Raw genomic sequence first — 21,677 nt, 5'->3', positions numbered from 1 at the left:
TTTTAATCGCGTTTCTCTTTTATTACAAGTAATGACGTTATCGTTACATCGTTATGCATCGATCAAGTACGTACACTTTTACAATGAACAATATCACAACACGAAGTATAAACGTTGAAGCACGGCTGAACATACGTCTGTTTTATTTTTTTTTCCTTCCTCTCTTTTTTCTTTTTTTTTTTCTTTTTTTTTTTTCTCCTAACTTTACACCATCGAGGTAACTACTATATATCTATTTTTGGACATTCGTAGCGATGTATGTTAGTACGTGTAATATGTACGTCGTGCTTCTTTTGGAAGCCTCGTGAATCTTCCTCGTTCCGTATAACGAATAAATTAAAGATTATATTCGAAAAAGAAAAAAAATGTTAAAGATAAAAAGGGAAGAAATAAAAAATAAAAAAAATAAAGAATAAACGAAATGAGAAGACGAAGTTCAAATCGCTATCTTCTTTTCTCTCTCATACTCGACAACAATATACGTGATGTGTGTGCGTATACGTGTATGTGTGTCTCACTGCTGTCAGTATGTATGTGTATGTGAATCTCCTCGGAAATAATCTGTTCGACATGTTCGAACCTATGGTTCGATAAACATCTCCTATATAATAAATAAATACACATATTTTTATACACTCATATTGCGACCGCCACAAACAACGATCTTCTCGCTTTCCTCTTATTCTATTCCATTTTCATTTTCTCGCTTTCTCTTTTTAGATGCCGTTTCTTTCGTAGTATCGAAACAAGGTGCTACTTTCCGTATAACGATTCTCACCAAGTTCTCTCATCAAAATCCTCGTCCCCTCTCCCACCTTTTTTAGGCCATTTCATTTCTTCTTGCTCTTTCCAAAACTTTCGTTTCTTTGTAAAACGAAATGTTTGCCAGATATTTTCTTTTTGTTACGTAAAACATTTTCGTCGTCGTTGATCGTCGATCGTCGATCGTCGTCGATGATGGTGATTAGTTTTTATACATGTCGCAAAGCACTTTTTCCATGGGCGTATTACCGATGGTTCTGTGGAAATATATTAATTCTACTCTTGCTGCAGGTACTGCTCTCAGCAAGGGTAAAAGAAGTAGAAGTCTGCCGAAACGTGCCGGACTTCCTGGTTGTTGGGCTCTCGCGTGTTGTCCTAACATCACTTGAGCCTGATCTTGAAGATTTTCGATCTGACTGGAATCCTTCAGTCCACGAGTTTCTACGAGAAATGATAAGAAAGAATTTTCGAAAATAAATTCGAAAAAAGAAATTATTACGAATGCGTAAGAAAATTAAATGAACGATAACGTCTTAATCGTGGCTTGATACGGTCTTAATTCTTACAAGATAATTCTTTTTTATACGTGTCACAGTTTCAATCATCGATCGACGTTTATATTTTACAAAAGCTAACGTCAAAACAAATTTTAGAACGAGAACGACAAGAACGATGAATTGTACGAATTTCACGAGAATTCTTTGTCGGCGGAGGACACTTAAAATGACAAAACACGTTTGGCATGCGTATCTGATAAACAATGTACTAAAGAAAAGAGAAAAGAGAAAAGAGAAAAGAGAACAGAGAAAAGAGAAAAGAGAAAAAAAAACATTCTCGTTTTACCTGGTCGAAAAAGTACGATGGCTTTCATGCAGGCAAACTCCGCTGGATCAACCATAACAGATTTGTACCTTTGCAAGGTATCGTGAAGGTGTCTTACATCAGCCGCAACTTGACTCGGTTTCCCAGTGGTGTTCTGCAGATGAAGTCCCGAATGTGGATGTTGATGAGGCGAAAGAGTTAACGCCGTCAATTCGGGAGCACTGAAGAGAGGTGAGGATTCGAGAGGTAGACACCATTGGACTGCATTTAGAAGGAAGAGCTCTGACCAGGCCTCCTCCAGTAAGATCACCTGAACGGATTGCGTGATTGCACGAGACAAGCGATGACAAGAATCCTCTGTTTTTTGTTTCGGCTCGAGTTTTCGCTCGGATTTATATATACACAATATATATATCTTTTATCATGGCTGTATTAATAGGTAGTACCTGATCTCTGAAGGGTAAACTCGCGAAGGAAGGAAGATTCTTCGCCCATTTAACAGCCATGAAGAGTAATCTTGCACTTGTCTCGTAGACGGTCTCAGCACTGGCCGGAGAATATAGAGAGGGTATGACAGGTGGAAGTTGAGTGCATCCACTTCTCTGAGGTGTCAATGGTTCCTCGTTCGTTACGTCTATGCTGTCCTCGGAAGCATTACCTATCCGAATTATTGGCCAACTTTATTTTACGAATTTCTTAGATATAGATCTTTTTGTCGGACAAGACGTTTCTATCGAAAAATAGTTGTAACGTCTTGATCAGATTAACAAGAGCCGATACTGGGCTTACCATCTTCGGTCTCTTGTCTGGGAGGAGTCGTCGTGGTCGTTGAATTCGTCGTTGGTGCGATCGAAGGTAAAGGTAATGGTGTCGTGTATCTTGCCATTGCAAGAGATACCGGTGGTCTAGAAATTAAAGCGATAAACGATTTTATTTTTTTCATCGGCCAATTGGTATCGCTATAATGTCTTCTTCCGTTCATATCGCGTTTATGTATATCGCTCGATTCGCGTTAAAAGAGGAAGGATATCGAAATGATAAGAAAATCGACAGTTTCACGGCGGTGATCTGACGAATTTTGTTTGCGTACTGTGTCGACCGCCGTCTCTCGCCGTAATTTCGTTTTCGTCGATCTTTCGGGGTGGGTCAAGCGAGATAAACTCGTGCCAAACTCGCGAATTTATTTTTCTTTTTCTCTTGCCCTCTTAATAATACCCCGTTTTTATTTTCTTATTTTCTTTTACCTCAAACGTCCAAGAAAGATTTATTCGATTCTCCAAGCTTATGGTACGGATGACGTTGGCCGTCGGATCAGAGAAAGGCGCACGGTCGAAGTCCCGATAGTGATAACGGAGGTTAGACGTTACAACTCCTTTGTATTTTATATCATTAATTATTACTACATCGTTATTTTTCTTGTTGAACGAGAACGAAGAGAAACACGTAGAATATTCCTTTTAATTTTCCTTCGAGTCACATTTGCAATTATTAGATGTATAATTTGAAAGTATTTGATAAATGATGAAAATTAGAATCGTAGGAACATTGAGAATCTGTTAAAAAATGTCTGTTGAATACGATATGACAGAAAAGTTAACCCTATGATTAGTTTTCTATTCAATTATTAAAGATTATTTAGTATCAATGAAATGGACGTGAAAGAGAGAAACGACGATAAACGAAATATTATTGACAGATGAATTATATCGATTTTAGCATCCTGGAAATATTGGAAGAAGTGACTTGAGAAACTTGACGGCACTTGTGTTGTCGTAAAAGTCACATAGATGGTTGAGATGAGTGGGACGTTGTCGTCGTCGCCACAGCCGACGGCGACGACGTCTCATCGTAAGCATAAAAACGGTGAAATTTCGTCGACTATGATAAGCACGAACGAGATGATCTTACCAACCGGAAAGGATTTCACCGCTTGTTACATGGAACTCTGCAAGAAGTATCATCTGAGACCTTTACCGGTGATCTGCGTGACATTACCCTATAACTTGGACTTTACGACCGATCGCGTTAAGATGGAGGACTGGAGACCTATTCTGAACGCCTTGTCGCTTGATCGTAGCCTCAGGTCTCGTTACACTTTATCTTTACATCATTCTCTACACGACGAATAATCCGTATCAGTGATATCCTATCGTAGACTCGTAAATTTCTAGTTAATTTCTAGTTAAAGGAATAATAATTATAATAAGTTAATCGAAGATCCAGATAGTTTCTCGTCAATTATCGAACGGTAATTTCTTTTCATTCAGATCGATCAGCATACGTAGTAGATATCAATATCGCAAACCGTCGGAAGTTGGCAACGTGAGTTTCGAAGATAAAGTTCGATCGAAAGGTCCTGGTGCATTAACGCAATGTCTTCTGGAATGGCTATCCCATAGCATCGGGCAATGCGTGAGGAACTCGTACAGTTTGACTCGTCTGGAGCTAGAGGGTATACCCTTTCCGACGGACTGTCTGGCGGTCTTGTGCGTCGGCCTCGCTGGCACGGAAACGCTCGAACATCTTTCCTTTCAACGTTGTTACATCGGCGATGCTGGCTGTGAACTCGTCTGTCGTGCGATAACCGACGTACGGACGATCAGATCGTTGAATTTGAGCGATTGCGATCTTACGTCCAGGTTAGACGAGACTTGAGACCATAATCTATCATATTCACATAAGTCGTTTCTATTGATTACGTTAGTTTATTTATAATATCCTTTATAAACAGCGTTATGCAATAACGTAACGGGTTTTAATCTTTCTCGTCTTGTTAATATCTCGTTATTGTTATATATGCCTTATGTCATTTTCATGACGAACCATTCGATCGATTTTCACTCGACGGTATCGTATTAATTCGAATTAAAATTCAACGTAAGATGCGGCACGGTTCTAGCCACCACCTTATCAAGGCAAGAATTATCGCTTTATCACGACACCTGGAAACAATCCCTGAGATATCGAGAGCCAAATATCGAAGCGATGCCTGGTCTACGCCGATTGACTCTCAGCGATAATCCTCGCTTGGGTGACTCCGTCGTATTGAAGATAATCGAAGCTATTAGAGATAGTCTATGGTTGAAGGCGGTCGACCTTCGGCATTGTGGCCTAACCGATCAGATAGGTGACGATCTTATCAGACTCCTGGAGCAGAATTCTTCTCTGACGGTTCTCGACGTACGACAGAATCCAAACATGAACGAAAATCTAATCGGTGAGATTTTACGACGTTTAGATGGTAAGGAAAATGGCGAGTACGGCTGGTTGAATTCGTCACGAAGAGATAGGAAGATATCTTCGATGAATCTTCAAATGAAGAGTAATAACAAGAAGAGTAACAAGGAGAACGAGGTCAATGGTGCGTACGGGAAAAAAAATCAAAGAGAAGAAAGTTCGGTTTCGAATCCCGTTAACAGGTCGAAAATTTTAACTCCTTTCGTGAAAACGCGAAAAGTGAATTATCAAAAGACGGAACGGAATGGAGCCGTGACACAGCCGTCCGATAAACCTTCCTTGCATCTAGATCTTCAGTCACGAATAAAACCGATCGTTGAGACGACGAATTCGCTCGAGGTAAGTGAATCGAGCGTTCGATACTCGGAGAAAATCGATTTGGAGAAAAAGAACGAAGAGAGAGAAGAGATCACGGCAATGATGAGAGAATTGATGCTGGCAAGAACGACTAACAATCATTTGTTGGAGGAAAGCAAACGTCAAGATCTTTTGATCGCACATGAAAAAGCAAAGCGTGAAATAGCCGAGACGAAACTGAGAGCGATGAGTGGCGACTTAGCCGACTTAGAAAATATATTGAGAGAGAAGGATCGAGAGACCGACGGTTTCTTATTGGTCAGTCAACGATCGTTGAACGACATTTGTGCTTCGTTCGATAGATTGGTAGAATTATTGGAGAGTCTAACTAGAAATACGAGGTTCGATAAAAAGAATTCAGAGGAGGGTCTTTTGGTTAGCAAGGACGTGAAACATCGCGTTGACACTGTCGTTAGAAAGACGAAGTCCGAGAATCTAGGACGAGGATACGTCGTTGATATCGAGGACGAAGAACAGGAAGAAGAAATAATGGAGGAAGAAAATGAACTGGTCGTTGAATCATCTAGGTTAGTCTCTCTGTCTCTTCGAATACCATATATAATTCTATTTATAAATCTTATGTCGATAGATTCGACAAGATTCAGAAGTTCGTAAAATCCGAAGGAGATGTAAGGAGGAAGCTACCTTCGCCAGTTACACCGGTACGAGTTGAAAGAAATATCGGCGACAATCCAGACGTAGTCGGACCTTCCTTGAAGAGTTGTGTTCTTGATCGTTTTGATGCTGGGGACAAATGTAACGTGTCTTCCGTGGACAGAGCAAGAAACATTTTCCTTCGTTTCGTCAACGGCGAAGTCGAAGGGAACTTTTTAATCGCCTGATAAAGAATCTATTTGAAATATCTATTAGCAAATGGAAAAGCAGTTAAGATTAGAGGTCGTTTGTATATCCACGTTTTTCTTAAGCTCTGTGATTGTACATGAAATAGATATCGTTTATCATTTTGCAATGGAAAGTTCACAAACGGTTCTTAGTAAAGAAAAGAGAGAAGATGCGATCGGGAACGTCGTCGTTTATCGCTTTTAACGTTCACCCCTTGGCACTCTATGGATTTTCCATTACTTCCGGCCTGGGTCGCCGGTTACTTGAAAAACGCCTATGCACGGGCTACCGGTCAAAGGTAATTTTTCATGATAGATCACGCTCGGCGTGGCGTGTCGCGAGCGATCTTGTTCGCAACGTGAATGGTGAAAGGTAAGTCGTTGCGCAGCACAAGATCAAACGTTCCAGCAACGTCGTCCGGTGTGTGCTCCTCTTTCTTCCTCTCTCTTGCTCTCTCTCTCTCTCTCTCTCTCGTTCTCTCTCTCTCTCTCTCTCTCTCTCTCTCTTTCTTTCTCTCTCTCTTTATCTCTCGACGTATCGTCGATTATCGATCACCGTCGTCCTCGCTTTTACGCGTACGAAGCCTTTAAACGAGACCTCGTTTGCGTCACGGTAATAAACGGTTCGATGCTGTTATGCTTTCCATTCTGTTCCTCGTCGAGCGATCGTATAGAAACGGTAAAGATTAGAAATACGACGATTAGAAGTTTAAGGACTTACCCGAAAACACCAACCGCTACTGCAGCCTCGCGAAGTGCCCTTTCTTGATCCATCTCGACCAGTGCCTCCGGTCTTATAGTCGCTGTGTTTCTAGGTTGTCTTTCATTCTGAACAGCTGAAACGAAAAATATTATTTCCTTTACTCTCTCGAATTTTATTTTGTAAATTCGATGAGTTTGATTTTCAAGCACGATGGGTGGCGAACTCATTGAGAGGTAATTGAAATATTACGATGATTTCGCTTCGTTGCTTCTCGGCAGATTAATCAGGGAACAAACGCGCTCCGCCTTCAACGGCCAACCCCTGTCTCCCTCTCTCTCTCTCTCTCTCTCTCTCTCTCTCTGTATCTATCCCTCATCTCTATCTCTTGTTCGCGTCTCGTCAAATTCACGTAACTCACGGTTATGTCATGCGAACATTGTGCGTTTGACAAGCACGGAGTTTAACGGACACGCAGAAATCAGCTACGTTATTGTTTGCCTGTATATTCGCCGTTAGGTAACTCCCATTCTACGAGCGTGGTATTCTCATCGGCGATCGATTCGTACGTTTCCACCACCCGATATTCTCCAAAGAGAATACTCTTCTCTCGTTTCTCCTCTTTTTTTTTTCATGGTTTTTTATTTTCTTGGAGGTCACTTTTAAAAATGATACGAGAGAACAAGGAGCATTTATTACGATAGATAGACAGGTAGACAGATAGATAGGTAGGTAGATAGTTAGATAGATAAATAAATAGATAGATAGATAGATAGAAACAGAGAGAAATATGTCTCATCGTTAGTTATAGCAGTAGGAATTATTTAATTGTTATATTACGATATATTCTATATACAAAATACTGTACGTGGTATTTCGGTATTGATCAAATCGTCGTCTATAATTACATAATTAATTTAAAACTGATCTACCATCGTCACCCGCAAACTTCACCCTCGCGATCTCTAGCTAGCAGAGATAGAAAAAACAAGAGAATGAGACATAGAGACCGAGCGATCGGCTGTAAAAGAAGGCGTGTTTGGAAAAACATGGCAAAGAAACAAACGAGACAGTCTGTGTTCTCACAGACGAACGATTCGGCAACGACACGCGACACCTCGTGCGGCCAAATTACTTTCCGCGTCGTTCTTAACGCGCTCGTTTCGCGAATATATTCAAATGAGCGCGCTTTGATCTTCGTAGTCATTCGATCGTCACGAAAACGATGTGTCATCCCGTTTGTAAGAAAAAGAGAGAGAGAGAGAGAGAGAGAGAAGCGACACGATCGAAAAGGACACAAGCTGGTAGTGTAAAAATTTAACGAGCGTCGAAGGGCCTGCGATACCTCGTCGAAACTCGTATCGCGTAAAGAGGACTGACTGAGTGAATCCCTGGAAGGGACAAAGTCGAAACGCAAAGAAAAAGGTCCGCTAAAAAAAGATTGCAAAAAAAAAATGAGAGAAAGAGAGAGATAGAAAGCAAGATTCTCGTGAACACGCGGCGTTAAGCTTTAATGGAGCCACGATAAGGGCACTCAGTGGCGCGTAATGCTCGAGTAGAAGCATTTTTCTAGGCTGCGGAGAATGAGTGGAGTACAGGAAGGTGGGCATCCTTTTAAACCGTGCCACGGTTGTGCAGTAATTTCGTAATAATAAAAAAGCGTGTCGGCTCGCTTTACTTTCGTCGCGTTGCTGCCTGCTGAGCGGCTTAATAGGGTCCCTCTTGTCTCTTGCCGAGCCTTTTCCTCGTCGTCCTTCATTCTCTCTCTCTCTCTCTCTCTCTCTCTCTCTCTCTTTCTCTCTGTCACACGTTCTCTCTCATTCCCTTTTTTCTATCCTTTTCTCTCCGTTTTGACTCCCATCTTTTTTCTGAACCACGCTATCCTCCATTCGAAGAGATAAACGCTCGTCGCCCTTTACCCTACGGCATTTCTCTCTCTCTCTCTCTCTCTCTCTCTATATCTCTCTCTATATCTCTCTCTTTCTTTCTATCTTGTGCTTTTCTCGCACGTACGTAGATAGAAGTGTAATAATTGCAAATGGATGGGAATCGTAGCGGGTGGCTGAAGGACGGGAGTCGAAGGACTCAGATTTCCGCATGCACATCGCACGAAGTACCGCCTGCTTGCATACGTTTATTTCCTCCAATTAACCCTTCGGGCCGTTCGAGAGCCACGCGACCATCGTTAACGACTGTAGTGTTTACGATGGCAAAGGACGACCGCGACACCGGCAACGGAGTTTTGTCTAATGGTGGTAGTAGTGGTTATCCTGGTAGTTGTGGCGAACCACAGGAACGAGCTTTCTACGGCAAACTATCCTTCTTCTTCTATTTCGCGATACTTGCGTCATTCCTTCTAATGAGATGAACGATATGAGAATTATTCGAACGAACGTTGGATTTGAGATTGATAAGTAATACGAAATTTTAGATTTTCGTCGATTATAATGAACTGTTTCTTTTTCTTTCTTTTCTTTTCTTTTTTTTTTTCCTTTTTTTAATACTTCTACAAATATATTTTTAGACAGAAGGTGACGTAAAAAGATTTCTTAATGGTGCGATAATTTGCGTGGGCACGGTATAGAAGAATTGTCAATTAACCAATTATCACATTAACAATTAACAATTAACAAATTATCAGGATTAATAGAAAATCGATATTTATTGATTGATTGATTTAAATGAAAGCTGACGGTGTCAATTCGTACGTCCTTGAAACAAGATAAAATTCTACGAGAAGTCTATAAACTAGTATCGAGTGAACGATACTGGAATCTAAGATTAACCTGTTCGGAGAGAGCGAGAATCGCAATAATTCTCGTTAAACTCGTACGAAACGACGGCGTTGACGTCGACGACGAAGTTCTGCTGCGTCGATTCGATCCAATTCTACCTTACGACGTCGACGTCGAGTTCGGCAATAAGAAAGTTAGCGGTAAGGCGAAACGAGATTGCACGAGGAGGACGAGGGGAAAAAGGAAAAGAATATAGAGAGGGGTGTGAGAGGGAAAAGGAGAAAGAGCGAAACGAGGGAGGAAGAGCGAGAGAGAGAGAGAGAGAGACAGAGAAAGAAGCGAAAGAAGAGAAGCAGGTGCTGCCGTGTCTCGTCGAGAGGCATTAAGAGTTGAATCGAACGATTCTAGAAGCATCGGCATACTCTTCCTTCACCTCCTCCTCCTCCCCCATCTCAACCACCCTCATCCCTCCTTCCGTTTCCTCCAACACTTTCTCCTCATTCCCTTCGTTTATTCTCATCTTTTACTATCTACAACCAAACCGTTGGTTGGTCCCCACTCTTTCTATCTCGCGAAACGCGTTCTCTCCGTTCTCATCCAGTTATTTATGTCGCGAACATAAAGGGCCCTCCTCCATCGAATTTCCTGATCGCAATACACAGGGGACGTCTACTCTGATTGATTCGAGAACGGATTATCCAAAGGTATCGTTTCGGTAGTCTCCCACCGAGCGATCGACTTCTATCGTTTCTTTCGATACGATTCCCTGGCAAAACGATATTCCCGATTACTTAATTTTTTAATTCGATCATTTTCAACTTACCGTCTTTGTTCATTCCCATTTGCATGCATTTTTTTAGGCGACACGCTTGGCATTGGTTTCTGTGTGCCTTGTCCACGACGCATCTTCCCGTTCCAGCCTGACATCTGTAACAAAAAGAAATAGTTTTGTAATACCGTGTTTTCGCGGTGTTCGAAATGATGAAAAATTGTTTCATCGATTTTGCCGAATAAGATCGTAGAGTCGAATGGAGATAGATCGAGAGTTTTTGGCTGTTACTATTAGAGAGCAAGACGATAAACTCCTGGGCTCGCTCGTCGAAAATCCAGGCTGCGCACTCGGGAGATGGCGTTAAATTCGATTACTTTCATTGTTGAGCTAACCCGGTTATCCCTTGGAGCGGAGTAACGTAAAGAGCCGACCAACCGGGGGTCACGTACCTTCTTCTTATCCCCCTTAATCTCGTCCAATCCCGCGGTAGCGCCGGTACACTTCGTTCTTCGCGAGCCTCCAGAAGGGACCAAGTCTTCTTTCCTTTATTCTTTCGCTTTTCTTAGTGCAAGAAAAAGTCGAATCGCGTTTCTATCGAATTCGATCACCGATCAGAATATTACGATTCTAGTTTGAACAGACAGACGGACAGATAGACAGACAGACCGATGAAGACGGACAGAGATGGAAAGAGATGCGATAGAAAGAAAGAGATAGAAAAGAAGAAGAAAGAGAGAGAGAGAGAGAGAGAGAGAAAGATGAAGAAAGTTCAAAAGGATTAACAGTAGGGTAACAGCGTTGATCAATTTAGTTGTAATTGTTAGCACGATTTTAACTGACGTCAGTCAGAAGGAGCTGAGAATCGGGCGAAACAAACAACGAACGGGCTAGGTCGATTGGGTGACGGAGAAGGAGGATGGAGCTTGAGATATCCGGTCGGTCGACCATCCTGACCCGAGGCGATTGGAACGCGACGAGAACGGATCCAAAGCGACCGGGCATCGAAGGGTGGCTGCGTGCCGTGCCAGCGGGTGGCGTCGCACAAATTGATTTGCGTTCACACCCCGTCGGAGCTCGAACACACACGAACTCTCGCACACTCGCGGTAGGACACACTCTTGGACTGGGCACATGCGATGGGGGACACCCAGGAGAGAAAGAGAGAGAAAGAGAGAGAGAGAGAGAGAGAGAGAGAGAGAGAGAGATAGAACGAACGGACTCCTCTTCCTTTCCATTCACCCTTCAGAACCACATCACGCATTTATTTACCCGACTCTTCTTCCTCGACCCTCTTTTCCTCTCTCTCTCTCTCTTTCTCTATCTTTCTCTCTTTCTCATACTTCTTCGATCGAGCGGAATCTTTGCACGTGCTTCGACGGTCATTCTTTCTCTCTCCCAAGAGAGATTTTAACATTGGAGAAAATTATCCTTCTTTTTTACAATCTCGATAGTAGTCCTTAAAATCGAGATATGTCACGTAAAAGAGTTTCCTATTAACGAGTTAAGAGATTTCGAATCTTATCCGATCGAGGATGCGTTTAATTTTATTCGGGAATTGATAGGATCGGCCGGTCAAAGTAGTGTCGAGCTTACGGTTAATCCGTCGATTGTGGTCGGCGCGACGTCGGGACGCATCTGTCGCAACTCTCTTTCTCTCTCTCTCTCTTTCTTTATCTCTCTCTCTCTCTCTCTCTCTCTCTCTCTCTTTTTCTTTCTCTCACCGGAGCTAGCGAACCCCTGCACTTTTCCCCTTACCGAGTAATTGGTTATCTGTGCGAAGGCTCTTCGGTCTTTACCGCGTTACGACCATCTGACAGGAACGGATACTGGGAGAATAAAAAAAGGTGAACGGCGTTACGATGACCTCAAAAAGGATCGATTAAAACGTACTTGTCCAAGAAGAGCGAGGGATCGACGACCGGCTTCTCTTCGTTCTCTCGTAGCGTTCACGAACTCATCAAAAGGCCGGCTCGATATTGTTGTTTTATTGTAACAGGTGTTAGAGAAATACAGACGTAATTGTTTTCCTTATGACCGTAGATACATCGCTCGTACCGCTTTCGTTTCGATGATTGAAATATTTGCTTTACGATTCGGTCGGTGTTTGCTAACTTGTTTGTTCAGCGGTATTTGGTGAAAACACTTGGCAAAGGTTATGATCGCCGAGTTAGCTTCTTTCTTATCGATGAACGTTCGATCTGTTTTCTAAACCGTATATATTATTACGTGTTGCAATATTTTGTCAATATGTCTTTCGATCCATGGGTCTTTTTAAATTGATTCGTAATTTATTTATATTTAAATCAACATTTCTGTACATCTGTAAAAGCTTACTTTGTAGATGAAAAGATGTGAAAGATAAAAGAAGGAAAAAAGAAAGAGGGAGAGAGAGAAAGAGAAAGAGAGAAAAAGATAGATAGAGAGAGAGAGAGAGAGAAGAGGATATCATGGGTTAATAGTTTATATACCGAGTATCCTTGGCAAGGATATGACACTCCTTGTAAAGCTAAAACGGCGAAGAGAAGCGGGGAGTGGATCGAGGGTGGTAACGTAAAGAGGATCGTGAACGTAGCAGACACCGATTCTGAGTTGAGAGGGATTCGATGGAGATGGATCGCCGTTCCCAAGGGATGCTAATAGTTCCTCGAACGGCCCGCGGAGCTTTGCCACTGGCTCGATTGCGCGTATACGGGTTAGCTACGATGGGCCCTTGTGTTGGTCGAGCTCGAACATTATGCCGTTCTGCATTGTTGCCCGGTATTACGATGAGCCCACTCGACTCGAGCCACATGGCGCCACCCGACTATAACCTTCCACTTTCCCGCTTGATCCTAGTACTCAAAGATATCTCTCTTCTATCTATATTTTCGTTTTCAACAAGAGACAATTTTACAATGGTTAAGAAACTCTATAAAGAAGACGTTTATATGTCGTCTTTTTACATTGGACCTACGTGAAATAGCGAAAGTTCGTTGACGGATCGTTTAGTTTTCTAACGAAAAATCAAGGGAGTCGAGATTTTTTAAAGAGACTCACCTGTATATCAGTTTACGTCTGACGCTTCTTTTGAAGAATCCACTGCAACCATTACACGCGAGAATCCCATAATGTTTCCCAGAACTGGTATCGCCACAGACGACGCATATCAGGCCAAGACTTCGAGGTGTCTTGCTACTGTGTTGCGATTGTTGTTGCTGCTGTTGTTGTTGCTGTTGTTGTTGCTGTTGTTGTTGTTGATGCTGTTGTTGAACTTGACTCAAGAGATGGGGATGACCGTTACCGATTGCCGTAAGATACGGAGATCTTGCGAGAGGAAAATCTGTTGGCATTCCTCTGCAAAGTGGTACAGGACATTCTTGTACCGGCCTCGAGGCGTAAGGGTCATGACTGGATGTCGAACCTGTCGCACCTAAAGGACTGTAACGTTCCGGTAATCCAGGAGATATCACACTACTCTCACCCGAATCTGTAACAAATTATCATACGAAATACTAAATCGATGAAATCTTTTTTTTTTTCTCGAATGAAAATTTCAACAAGACGTTTATCTATCTCTTTAAACGTATTATTCTACCTTTTGTTAACACCAACGTTCACGTATTATTTATTAATTTACTTTCGATATAACCAGACTTTGCACAATTGTCGAAACGCTGATTTAACGAAGGAAAGAGAAAAGAAAAAAATGTAGGAAGAAAATGTTGACGCAGCGTATTTTCGGATTCAGGTTTATTCTCTCCGGAACATAAATAAAAATTTGATTTTCTTTCTTATCGCAATTCTTTTCTTTTCACGTGTAACATTAGTCACGCGTTAAAGAGCAAGGAAAGATGAACGAAACGATGTATCGTATATTTTCGTACGAAAAATTTCTCCAATTTTTCTTGTCTTTTCGTTTTTTATTTATTTATTTTCTTTTTTTTTTTTTATTATATTTTCTCTTAAAATCGCTTCGATTATCGAAGACCACGACGAAAGGATTTACGATTAGGGATGAGACTTCTAGCTGGGCTCTCAAACGATTCGTTCGATTTGATCGGTCCTACTGTCGTACCAAGCTAATCCTAGAAATCTCTTTCGCGTGTTCCGATATCCAAGCGACCCCAACTGCAAGGATGTGAAAGAGAAACTGCCCTGACCTCCCCTCTTCCTCCTAACCCCCAGCCCCTTCCCACTTTCTGCACCTCCTACCGATGCTCTCCACCCTTGATTGATTCTCACGAAGGAGGGTCCGTAAACAGAACGATCGCATATAAAATAATTGCGCGCTCTTCGAACTTAATACGATAACGTTATGGATCGCCACGTAGAATTTACAAGTTATTCTTTGATGACTGGATGTTGATAACGTATACATAAGTATATATTTACTTAGTTTATTGAACGTATTCAAGGATCTTAAAACACGAGGAAAAAATAGAATACGAATCTTGTTTTCTTTTCTTTCCTTTTTCTTTTTTTTTTTTTTTTTTATTATACGAAGCTTATAATACAAGAACTTTCTTTGAAAGCGCGTTCAACATGCGTCTTATTAAAAAGAAGAACATTCGAGGTTATTTAAAATCGTTCAAACATTGAATACGCGGGCAGCACCCTTTGTTTCAAAGTTATTATACGATGAAATACGATCGGAATTAGTCCTCAAAAAATTACCGACATGGATCTTTTCCTCTATCGAAGAAGAAGTCGTCCGTGTTTCTTTTTATTTCCCTTTGGGAGACAACACCGTTTCGTCTTCGATTCCCCTTAAGGATTACGACCAGGGATCGTAGAGGCAAACAGTATTTACATCGAGAAATGAGTTTTGAAAAAGCTCAGAAAGTAAAGAGATTTCTTTGGCATAAATATTTATATTGTTTCCTTCTTGTTCCTCTTTTTAAGGAAGGGTCGTAAAGGAATCTTTGAGAGAAATGGAAGATCCCTGACAAAGCCGTTGATTAAATATTGCCAATTAATAAATAGATTAAAAGGGCACTTGTTGTAATACCATTGCTAACAAAGCAGACCTAATAAAACGAAAAAGTAGTAAAACGAAATGCGATTTTTCACTCGATTCTATTAGTCACGGCCGCGACTCTATCGTAGAAATCGTATTTGTCGATCGAACGCTCGTTCGGATTGCTCGTTAAATGCCATGGGGTCGAAAGCATTCATGACGAGAGGAAAAAAAGAGAGAGAAAAAAAGGGAAAGAAAGAAAATTATCAGTCACCCTTTTTCATATATATATATATATCCCCTTGACGTTATTTTTTACGAAGGAACTACATATCTACTATCATCTACCTACTTACTTACCTATCTACCTACCTACCTACTAACCAAATTAAAAAAATACTATATTAATCTCTGAAAATGGAACTAGCTCCGATAAAAAGGTTCGAACCCGAAGGGTTCTATACACCTTCCGTCTTCGAAGTTACCCTTTCAACCGGCCGACGAGTTTAACCATGAAAATATTCTGAGAGTTTCAGCGTGAAAAGCATCGGAGCGTCCCTCGAAATATACCACCGTTTGCCGATCTCTCTCTCTCTCTCTCTCTCTCTCTCTCTCTCTCTCTCTCTCTCTCCTCCCTCTCTCTCTCAACCGCTCGAGTATCCAACGATGATCCCGTAATACGAGGGACGCAGGTGGCGCCTCGCCATCCGCCAGCATTGATATGCTAATGAAATTTGACGCCCCTGCTGTCGCCTCTCTCTCTCTCTCATCTCTCTCTTTCTATCTATCTATCTATCTATCTATCTATCTATCTATCTATCTATCTATCTATCTATCTATCTATCTATCTATCTATCTATCTATCTATCTATCTATCTATCTATCTATCTATCTATCTATCTATCTCTTTCTCTCTCTCTTTCTCATTCTCTACGCATCGTATACATATACATGTTTTCTCTATGTCCGTGTTACCTATCCGTTCTCTCTCTCTCTCTCTCTCTCTCTCTCTCTTCCTCTCTCCCTCATCGTAGATTTCAATTCTGAGGCTTCGAGATGTCGAGACACTTTCTTCTTTCTCGTTTAACCCCGCACATTCGACGAGGCTTGGCATCGTGTCGTGCATTCCGCCAGGCCATACCGAAATTTCATTACTCTAATGGCCTAACGATGTTGCCCCTGTCCTATTGTGTATACACATATACACAGACGTAATCACACCCATACAACCGTATACGCAAGAATCCTCATTGTGCGAGGATCGTTCCTGTATTATTGTTTTCGATGCGTGTGCATCGTACCTACGCATTGGATTTAACTGATAACGACATTATGAGAGCTTTCGGAAGCATCGAATCAAAGGAATAATCGTGCGAGCGTACGTCGTGAATGTTACGTGTGACACGAGCGTGATCGCTCGTAGATTGATTTTATCGAACGCGAGAGTCTATCTTTACTCTCTCACAGTGAATGGATCTATTCGATAGAAATCCGATTATATACGATGCCCGTGCGATAGTCATTTTATCGTTCTTTAAAAGTTCTTTTTTTATTAGGCTCGACGTACAAATAGTAGATGACAACATGACTTTTCTTCTCTCTCGTTTAATTAATTACCACGATCGTGACGCGTACCTACGACAGAGAGAAAGAGAGAGAAAAAGAGAGAGAAAGGAATAAACACGTCATTTAATTACCTCGGTTGCTGTAAACTACGTTACTCGCGTAGTTTTTTGCCCATTTCGTGACTTCGTCTAAGGGAAATTTCATTTCTGATGATTTACATGCATTCTCTCTCTCTCTCTCTCTCTCTCTCTCTCTCTTTCTCTGTCTCTCTCTTTAATATTCCTTTACGTTTCGAAAAAAGCCAAAAAAGAAAAGAAAGGACAAGATAGCCAAAGTAATATCGTTTGTTAACGCTCACCGTGACGGATGCTGAGTGGACTTGCAGGACTTCGAGGATGCTCAGAACCCGTTTCGTTTTGTGATTGCTGTTGCTGATGCTGCAGATCGGCAGAAGTACCAACGGTCGTTGCTCCGTTCATGATGTTTTCTCGATGATCATCGAATCTCACCAGCGGAACTTCACCTAAAACGTAACGAGATAAGAAATAGAAAAGTCTCGAAATTATGAATCTCTTTTAAGATATTCAATCTCATAACGTAATATATACACATTGAAATTGTGCAATCGAACGATTTAGACATCTAAAGGGCATTGCGTTATAGCATTATTTTTATAACATAAATTTTTTTTGATCGCGCTATTGATAACATAACGTTTGATAAGTTCTCAATCTTGAAAATTTCATTGTCCCGAAACTATCTTTTTACAATATCAAATACATCACATGAACACATAGGTAGCATTCTCCATTACGTATTACGAGTATTTACAGGTATTATTAAAACGTATCACGTTATTTCTACGACACAAATTTTCACTATTTTTTCACATTTTCTCTTTTTTCACAAACAAATTCATCGTCGAATTATCACTTTTACAACAATCATCATTCTCGCGTAGTATTTCAACTGATTTTTTTCTTCTCTTCGTAGATTGATTTTCGATAACCGATGAGCAATAAGAAAGAAAAAAAAAATAGAATAAAGAATCTTGATAGATATAGAAAAAGTAAATGAATGTACTCACCAAGTCCCGGCTCGCCGAGAAAATCTCTGATCCTTTCCGTGATTCTTCCGTTTTTTTACCCCTTATAATTCAATTTAACACTCGTTCAACACACGATTTAACGACAACGAGATACTCTTATCGTGTTTATATGCAACGAAGGAGCAAAGTGAACCGATTGCAGCGAATGTCCGTTAAGATGTGAAGCAAAGTTCGCAAACGATCGTAAGAGAACACAGAAATGGAAGAAGAACGACAAAGAGAAGGAGGAGGAGTAGGAGGACGTAGATAGTTAAGAAAGAGGAGAAAAGATAGAAGAAATGGAAGAAGAGGGAAGAGTGAGAAGGAGAGATTAGGAAAGAACAGCGAAGCTAACGACGAGCAGAGCAAGCGAGTCTCGAACTAAGTTCTCCCGACGACTAACAAGAGGACGAGACTCGCATCTCTCGTGTCTCTTCGCGTTCCTAGTCGACTCGTTGCTGTTCGTCGTGTTCCTTGTCGTCGAGGTAGAACAACGTCGACATCGTGCTGCCAATTGAAGTCTAGTATATTCGTCGGTCTCCGTCGGTTCTCATACTCCGAACGCGTGGGTGCGAGGAAGAGAGAGAGAATGGAGAAAGAGATAGATAGAGAGAGCGAGAGAGAAAGAGATAGAGATAAGATGGGAGTACGAGAGAGATAGAATGAGAAAGAGGTAAGAGTGGGCTCTCGCGCCGATTGGTCGACCGACACTTTTGAAGGCGGGATCAGGAGGCAACGGCGGAAAAACGACAAAAACGAGGAAGGCCAGGATTTAACCTATAGCCAGCACGTTTGACGCGCGATGCGAGCCTCCTGCAAGTCTGCCTAGTAGGACGCCTGCGCACCACCTATAGCCTGCCACAGCGCTAGGATCCTCGCTCATTCATCCTTCTCCCCTCTCTGCCGTTTCCCCTGGCCTCTCGCCCCGTGGTACAATTGTTGATCGTTGGCTACGCTCTGCTCCTCAATCCCTTCCTCCCACCACTCGTCCTCTTTCTCCCAACGCTCGCTCCCTTCCATACAAACCGCTTCTATCCGATAGGTCCCTTTCGTACTGCCTCTCGACGGCCGAGTGGGGGATCGCAACTTCGAATATCGGAGTAGAGAGGGTTGTTGGTTGTTCGATCGAACGACGAGATCGACGGGCAACGATCGGAGCAGCGACCGTCAAACTCCGATGCTTTACTAATACTACTACCACCACTACCATCGCCACCACCACCACCACCACCACTACTACTACTACTTCTAATACTAACACTAATACTAATATTGCATACTGCTATTACTACTGCTACTGTCGTCATTACTATTACTATTGTCATTATTGCTGCTATCATTACTACTGTTGCTATCGTTACCACTATTACTACTGTTTTGTTACTGCTATTACTGCTGCTGTTATCACTACTAGTACTATTCTTCTTATTACTCTCTTGATTCTCTCTGACGTCTCGATCTTTTCTATCTAAACAAACTTTACAAAACACTGATCAATAGATACTAATTCATAAATACAGGAATATACACAAATAAACCATATAGTTATTCCATTGGCAAATTATTCTTTTTAAAACGTAGCAATTTGATTAGTCTATTTGCTTCTTACAATCCTATAGACGAAACAATTCACTCTTGTGGGACGCAACAGCATCGATCAGACCAGTCACGTTCATCAACAGATCGCGTTTCCTGGAAAGTAAAGTTCTACGGTAAGCCGAGAGTATCTATGTTGGTAAGCAGTAGTGGTAGTGGTGGTAGTGGTAGTGGTGGTGGTGGTGGTGGTGTTGGTGATAGTAGTGGTTGTGGTGGTTGGTGATAAAGTCGTTTCGAAGGGGATGTCCGCCATGCTGGATTTCTGCCTTCGGACGACACTCGGTGGCTTTCCGGTAATCGTTGCCGGGGATGCAGCGAACTTCCTCCTCCCTTTGCCAACGAGGGAAGGATCGTGGCCACGCCCCTGAACTACTAGCCAGACCAATGACGCCAGGACGTCGCGACGTTACCGTCCACCAATAGGATTACCCTCTGATACGGTCTTTCGCTTGTCAGCGATCGCTTCCTCCCTTCTTCTCGACCCCCACAACCTCCACCTACTATTTCCTCTTCCTTCTCTTGGCAAAGCACCGGGGTGCTTTTCAATTTCGGCTCTACCCTTCCTACTCGTAAAGAGGTCGAAGCACCTATTCGCGCGCGCACCATCGTTCGTTGTGTTTCGCACACTTCTATCTAGAATATCTATCGTATCTGTCTCTCTCTCTCTCTCTCTCTCTCTCTCTCTATTTCTGTCTCTATCTCCATCTCTATCTCTATATCTCTATATCTCTGTCTCTTTTCTACGTCGATAATAGAAAGAGAGAGGTAGAGCACGCTTTACGCCCTCCCGACACCGGATAGCTCACTCTCTTGATTCGATGCTCGCTTCAGGAAGGAGAAACGCGATAGGAAGGAAGAGGGTGCTCTTATTTATCGTGATAGCGGATTATGTTCCTTCCGTAATACACCGGTGAAGAAAAATGTTGCCTATAATTTCGATAGCCGATCGTCCTTCGAACTCTACTTACTCTCTCTTTCTCTCTCTCTCTCTCTCTCTTTTTTCTTGAAATTTTATACAATACTTTCTTTTTGTTTTTTTCGGAAAAACTATACACAATATAACAATTACGAGCTAGAATATGAAGCAGCGGTTCGCGATTGCTTTTCTGCCGATAGTTTTTTTAAGAGATACTCCATCTCTCGACATATGTCTGCGAATACGTTTTCATCATCATTCTCGGCGTTTATCACAACGAGTTTTTTCTTGTAATGACGTAATACGGGTTTATTCATCTTGTGAAAAATGTTTATGCGGTCTTTCATCCTCTCCTCGCTCTGCTCGAGTCTTTCACTCATCGTTACAGCTTTAGCCATTGCTCTGTCACGTAGTACTGAATTCCTCGCTGATAAATAGATCAACAGATCAAATGGTTTCACCTATCGACGTACGGATTTATCGATGTAGCGGATTAATACGAATTAACGTTGAAAATTCTGATCGTTTGACGATCGATTTAAGGATCGATTCAGATAATAAAATCAATCGTATCGAAAGTAATACCTGTCTTTCAAATATTTTCCCTTGCTCTTTTTCACGTGGGAATCCAGTTAAAAAGAATCCATTCGTTGTGTTAAGATGGTTCAGCATCTTCGTTTTAATTAGTTCTATTAAAACGTCGGCTGGTACCAATCGACCTTGAGACATATATCTCGCTAAAACGATTCCTTTTATTGATCTCTTGTGAACCTCGTCCCGAAGTATCTCAGAGCTTGATATAATTATCCAGTGAAATTTTTCTGACACTTTTTTCGATTGCGTAGCTAAAAGAAAGAGTTATTATTTACACGTTACGGTGTAGGAAAAGAACGGAGCTAATTATCACGATGATACTAACACTTTCCTGAACCTGGTCCACCGATCAGGCATACTATCGGTAAATTAGCTTCTCTAACAGCCGATGCATCGATTCCGGTCTCTCTCGGAAGAATAGCCTCTAAGGGATCCCTCGGTTTAAGGCAATTGCCCATAATATTGCACTTTTCGGATGAGAAACTTCGTTATAACGCGTTTATCTTTTCTATATTAATAAATAATTTTATAGGTTTGAATAAAATGACAGATCGATGAATGCGAAGTATGTTACATAAGATTTTTTTTTTATAATACGATACTCGCAAAAGCATCGTATTGATACTATTATTTTATATGATATCATTGGATGTTATATGTTCGAGGGTTGGACGTTTCCTTTCCTTTTATACCTACGGTCGATAAAACAGGGTTGAGCACATACGCTTGAGATAGATCATTCGGATTACCAACGG

At 41.6% G+C, this 21,677-nt stretch overlaps 3 protein-coding genes across 3 annotated transcripts; 1 reads left to right on the top strand and 2 right to left on the bottom strand.

Moving 5' to 3' along the window:
* LOC127064177 (photoreceptor-specific nuclear receptor-like) lies at nucleotides 1-18,489 on the bottom strand. The gene is made up of 9 exons (XM_050994834.1): nucleotides 17,817-18,489; nucleotides 17,088-17,252; nucleotides 13,264-13,693; nucleotides 10,279-10,382; nucleotides 6,742-6,856; nucleotides 2,374-2,489; nucleotides 2,031-2,242; nucleotides 1,606-1,894; nucleotides 1-1,203 (listed from the first exon to the last, which is right to left on the bottom strand). The coding sequence occupies exons 2-9, from the start codon at nucleotides 17,206-17,208 to the stop codon at nucleotides 965-967; spliced, it is 1,626 nt and encodes a 541-aa protein (XP_050850791.1). The 5' UTR covers nucleotides 17,209-17,252; nucleotides 17,817-18,489; the 3' UTR covers nucleotides 1-964.
* Nucleotides 2,565-6,546, top strand: LOC127064179 (centrosomal protein of 78 kDa-like). The gene is made up of 4 exons (XM_050994836.1): nucleotides 2,565-3,667; nucleotides 3,852-4,223; nucleotides 4,467-5,705; nucleotides 5,768-6,546. The coding sequence occupies exons 1-4, from the start codon at nucleotides 3,372-3,374 to the stop codon at nucleotides 6,018-6,020; spliced, it is 2,160 nt and encodes a 719-aa protein (XP_050850793.1). The 5' UTR covers nucleotides 2,565-3,371; the 3' UTR covers nucleotides 6,021-6,546.
* A 1,729-nt stretch (nucleotides 18,490-20,218) lies between the features above and the next one.
* On the bottom strand, nucleotides 20,219-21,502 carry LOC127064178 (adenylate kinase isoenzyme 1-like). The gene is made up of 3 exons (XM_050994835.1): nucleotides 21,248-21,502; nucleotides 20,914-21,173; nucleotides 20,219-20,789 (listed from the first exon to the last, which is right to left on the bottom strand). The coding sequence occupies exons 1-3, from the start codon at nucleotides 21,378-21,380 to the stop codon at nucleotides 20,478-20,480; spliced, it is 705 nt and encodes a 234-aa protein (XP_050850792.1). The 5' UTR covers nucleotides 21,381-21,502; the 3' UTR covers nucleotides 20,219-20,477.
* Nucleotides 21,503-21,677: the final 175 nt, after the last annotated feature.

Source organism: Vespula vulgaris, chromosome 5 (genome assembly GCF_905475345.1).
Source record: "Vespula vulgaris chromosome 5, iyVesVulg1.1, whole genome shotgun sequence".
Taxonomy (NCBI): Eukaryota; Metazoa; Arthropoda; class Insecta; order Hymenoptera; family Vespidae; genus Vespula; species Vespula vulgaris.
Note: the sequence above shows the minus strand (reverse complement) of the source record. Positions and strands in the feature narration are given on the sequence as shown.

Coding starts and splice junctions, on each gene's coding strand:
- LOC127064177 (XM_050994834.1), bottom strand. CDS start 17,208: ATGAACGGAGCAACGACCGTTGGTACTTCTGCCGATCTGCAGCATCAG. Junction 6,857..10,278: donor AATGGGAATGAACAAAGACG/GTAAGTTGAAAA, acceptor TTTTCGTTTCAG/CTGTTCAGAATGAAAGACAA. Junction 2,490..6,741: donor GTAGCGGTTGGTGTTTTCGG/GTAAGTCCTTAA, acceptor TTTAATTTCTAG/ACCACCGGTATCTCTTGCAA.
- LOC127064179 (XM_050994836.1), top strand. CDS start 3,372: ATGGTTGAGATGAGTGGGACGTTGTCGTCGTCGCCACAGCCGACGGCG. Junction 3,668..3,851: donor TCGCTTGATCGTAGCCTCAG/GTCTCGTTACAC, acceptor CTTTTCATTCAG/ATCGATCAGCATACGTAGTA. Junction 5,706..5,767: donor CTGGTCGTTGAATCATCTAG/GTTAGTCTCTCT, acceptor TTATGTCGATAG/ATTCGACAAGATTCAGAAGT.
- LOC127064178 (XM_050994835.1), bottom strand. CDS start 21,380: ATGGGCAATTGCCTTAAACCGAGGGATCCCTTAGAGGCTATTCTTCCG. Junction 21,174..21,247: donor TGGACCAGGTTCAGGAAAGT/GTTAGTATCATC, acceptor TCTTTCTTTTAG/CTACGCAATCGAAAAAAGTG. Junction 20,790..20,913: donor GGAAAATATTTGAAAGACAG/GTATTACTTTCG, acceptor GTACGTCGATAG/GTGAAACCATTTGATCTGTT.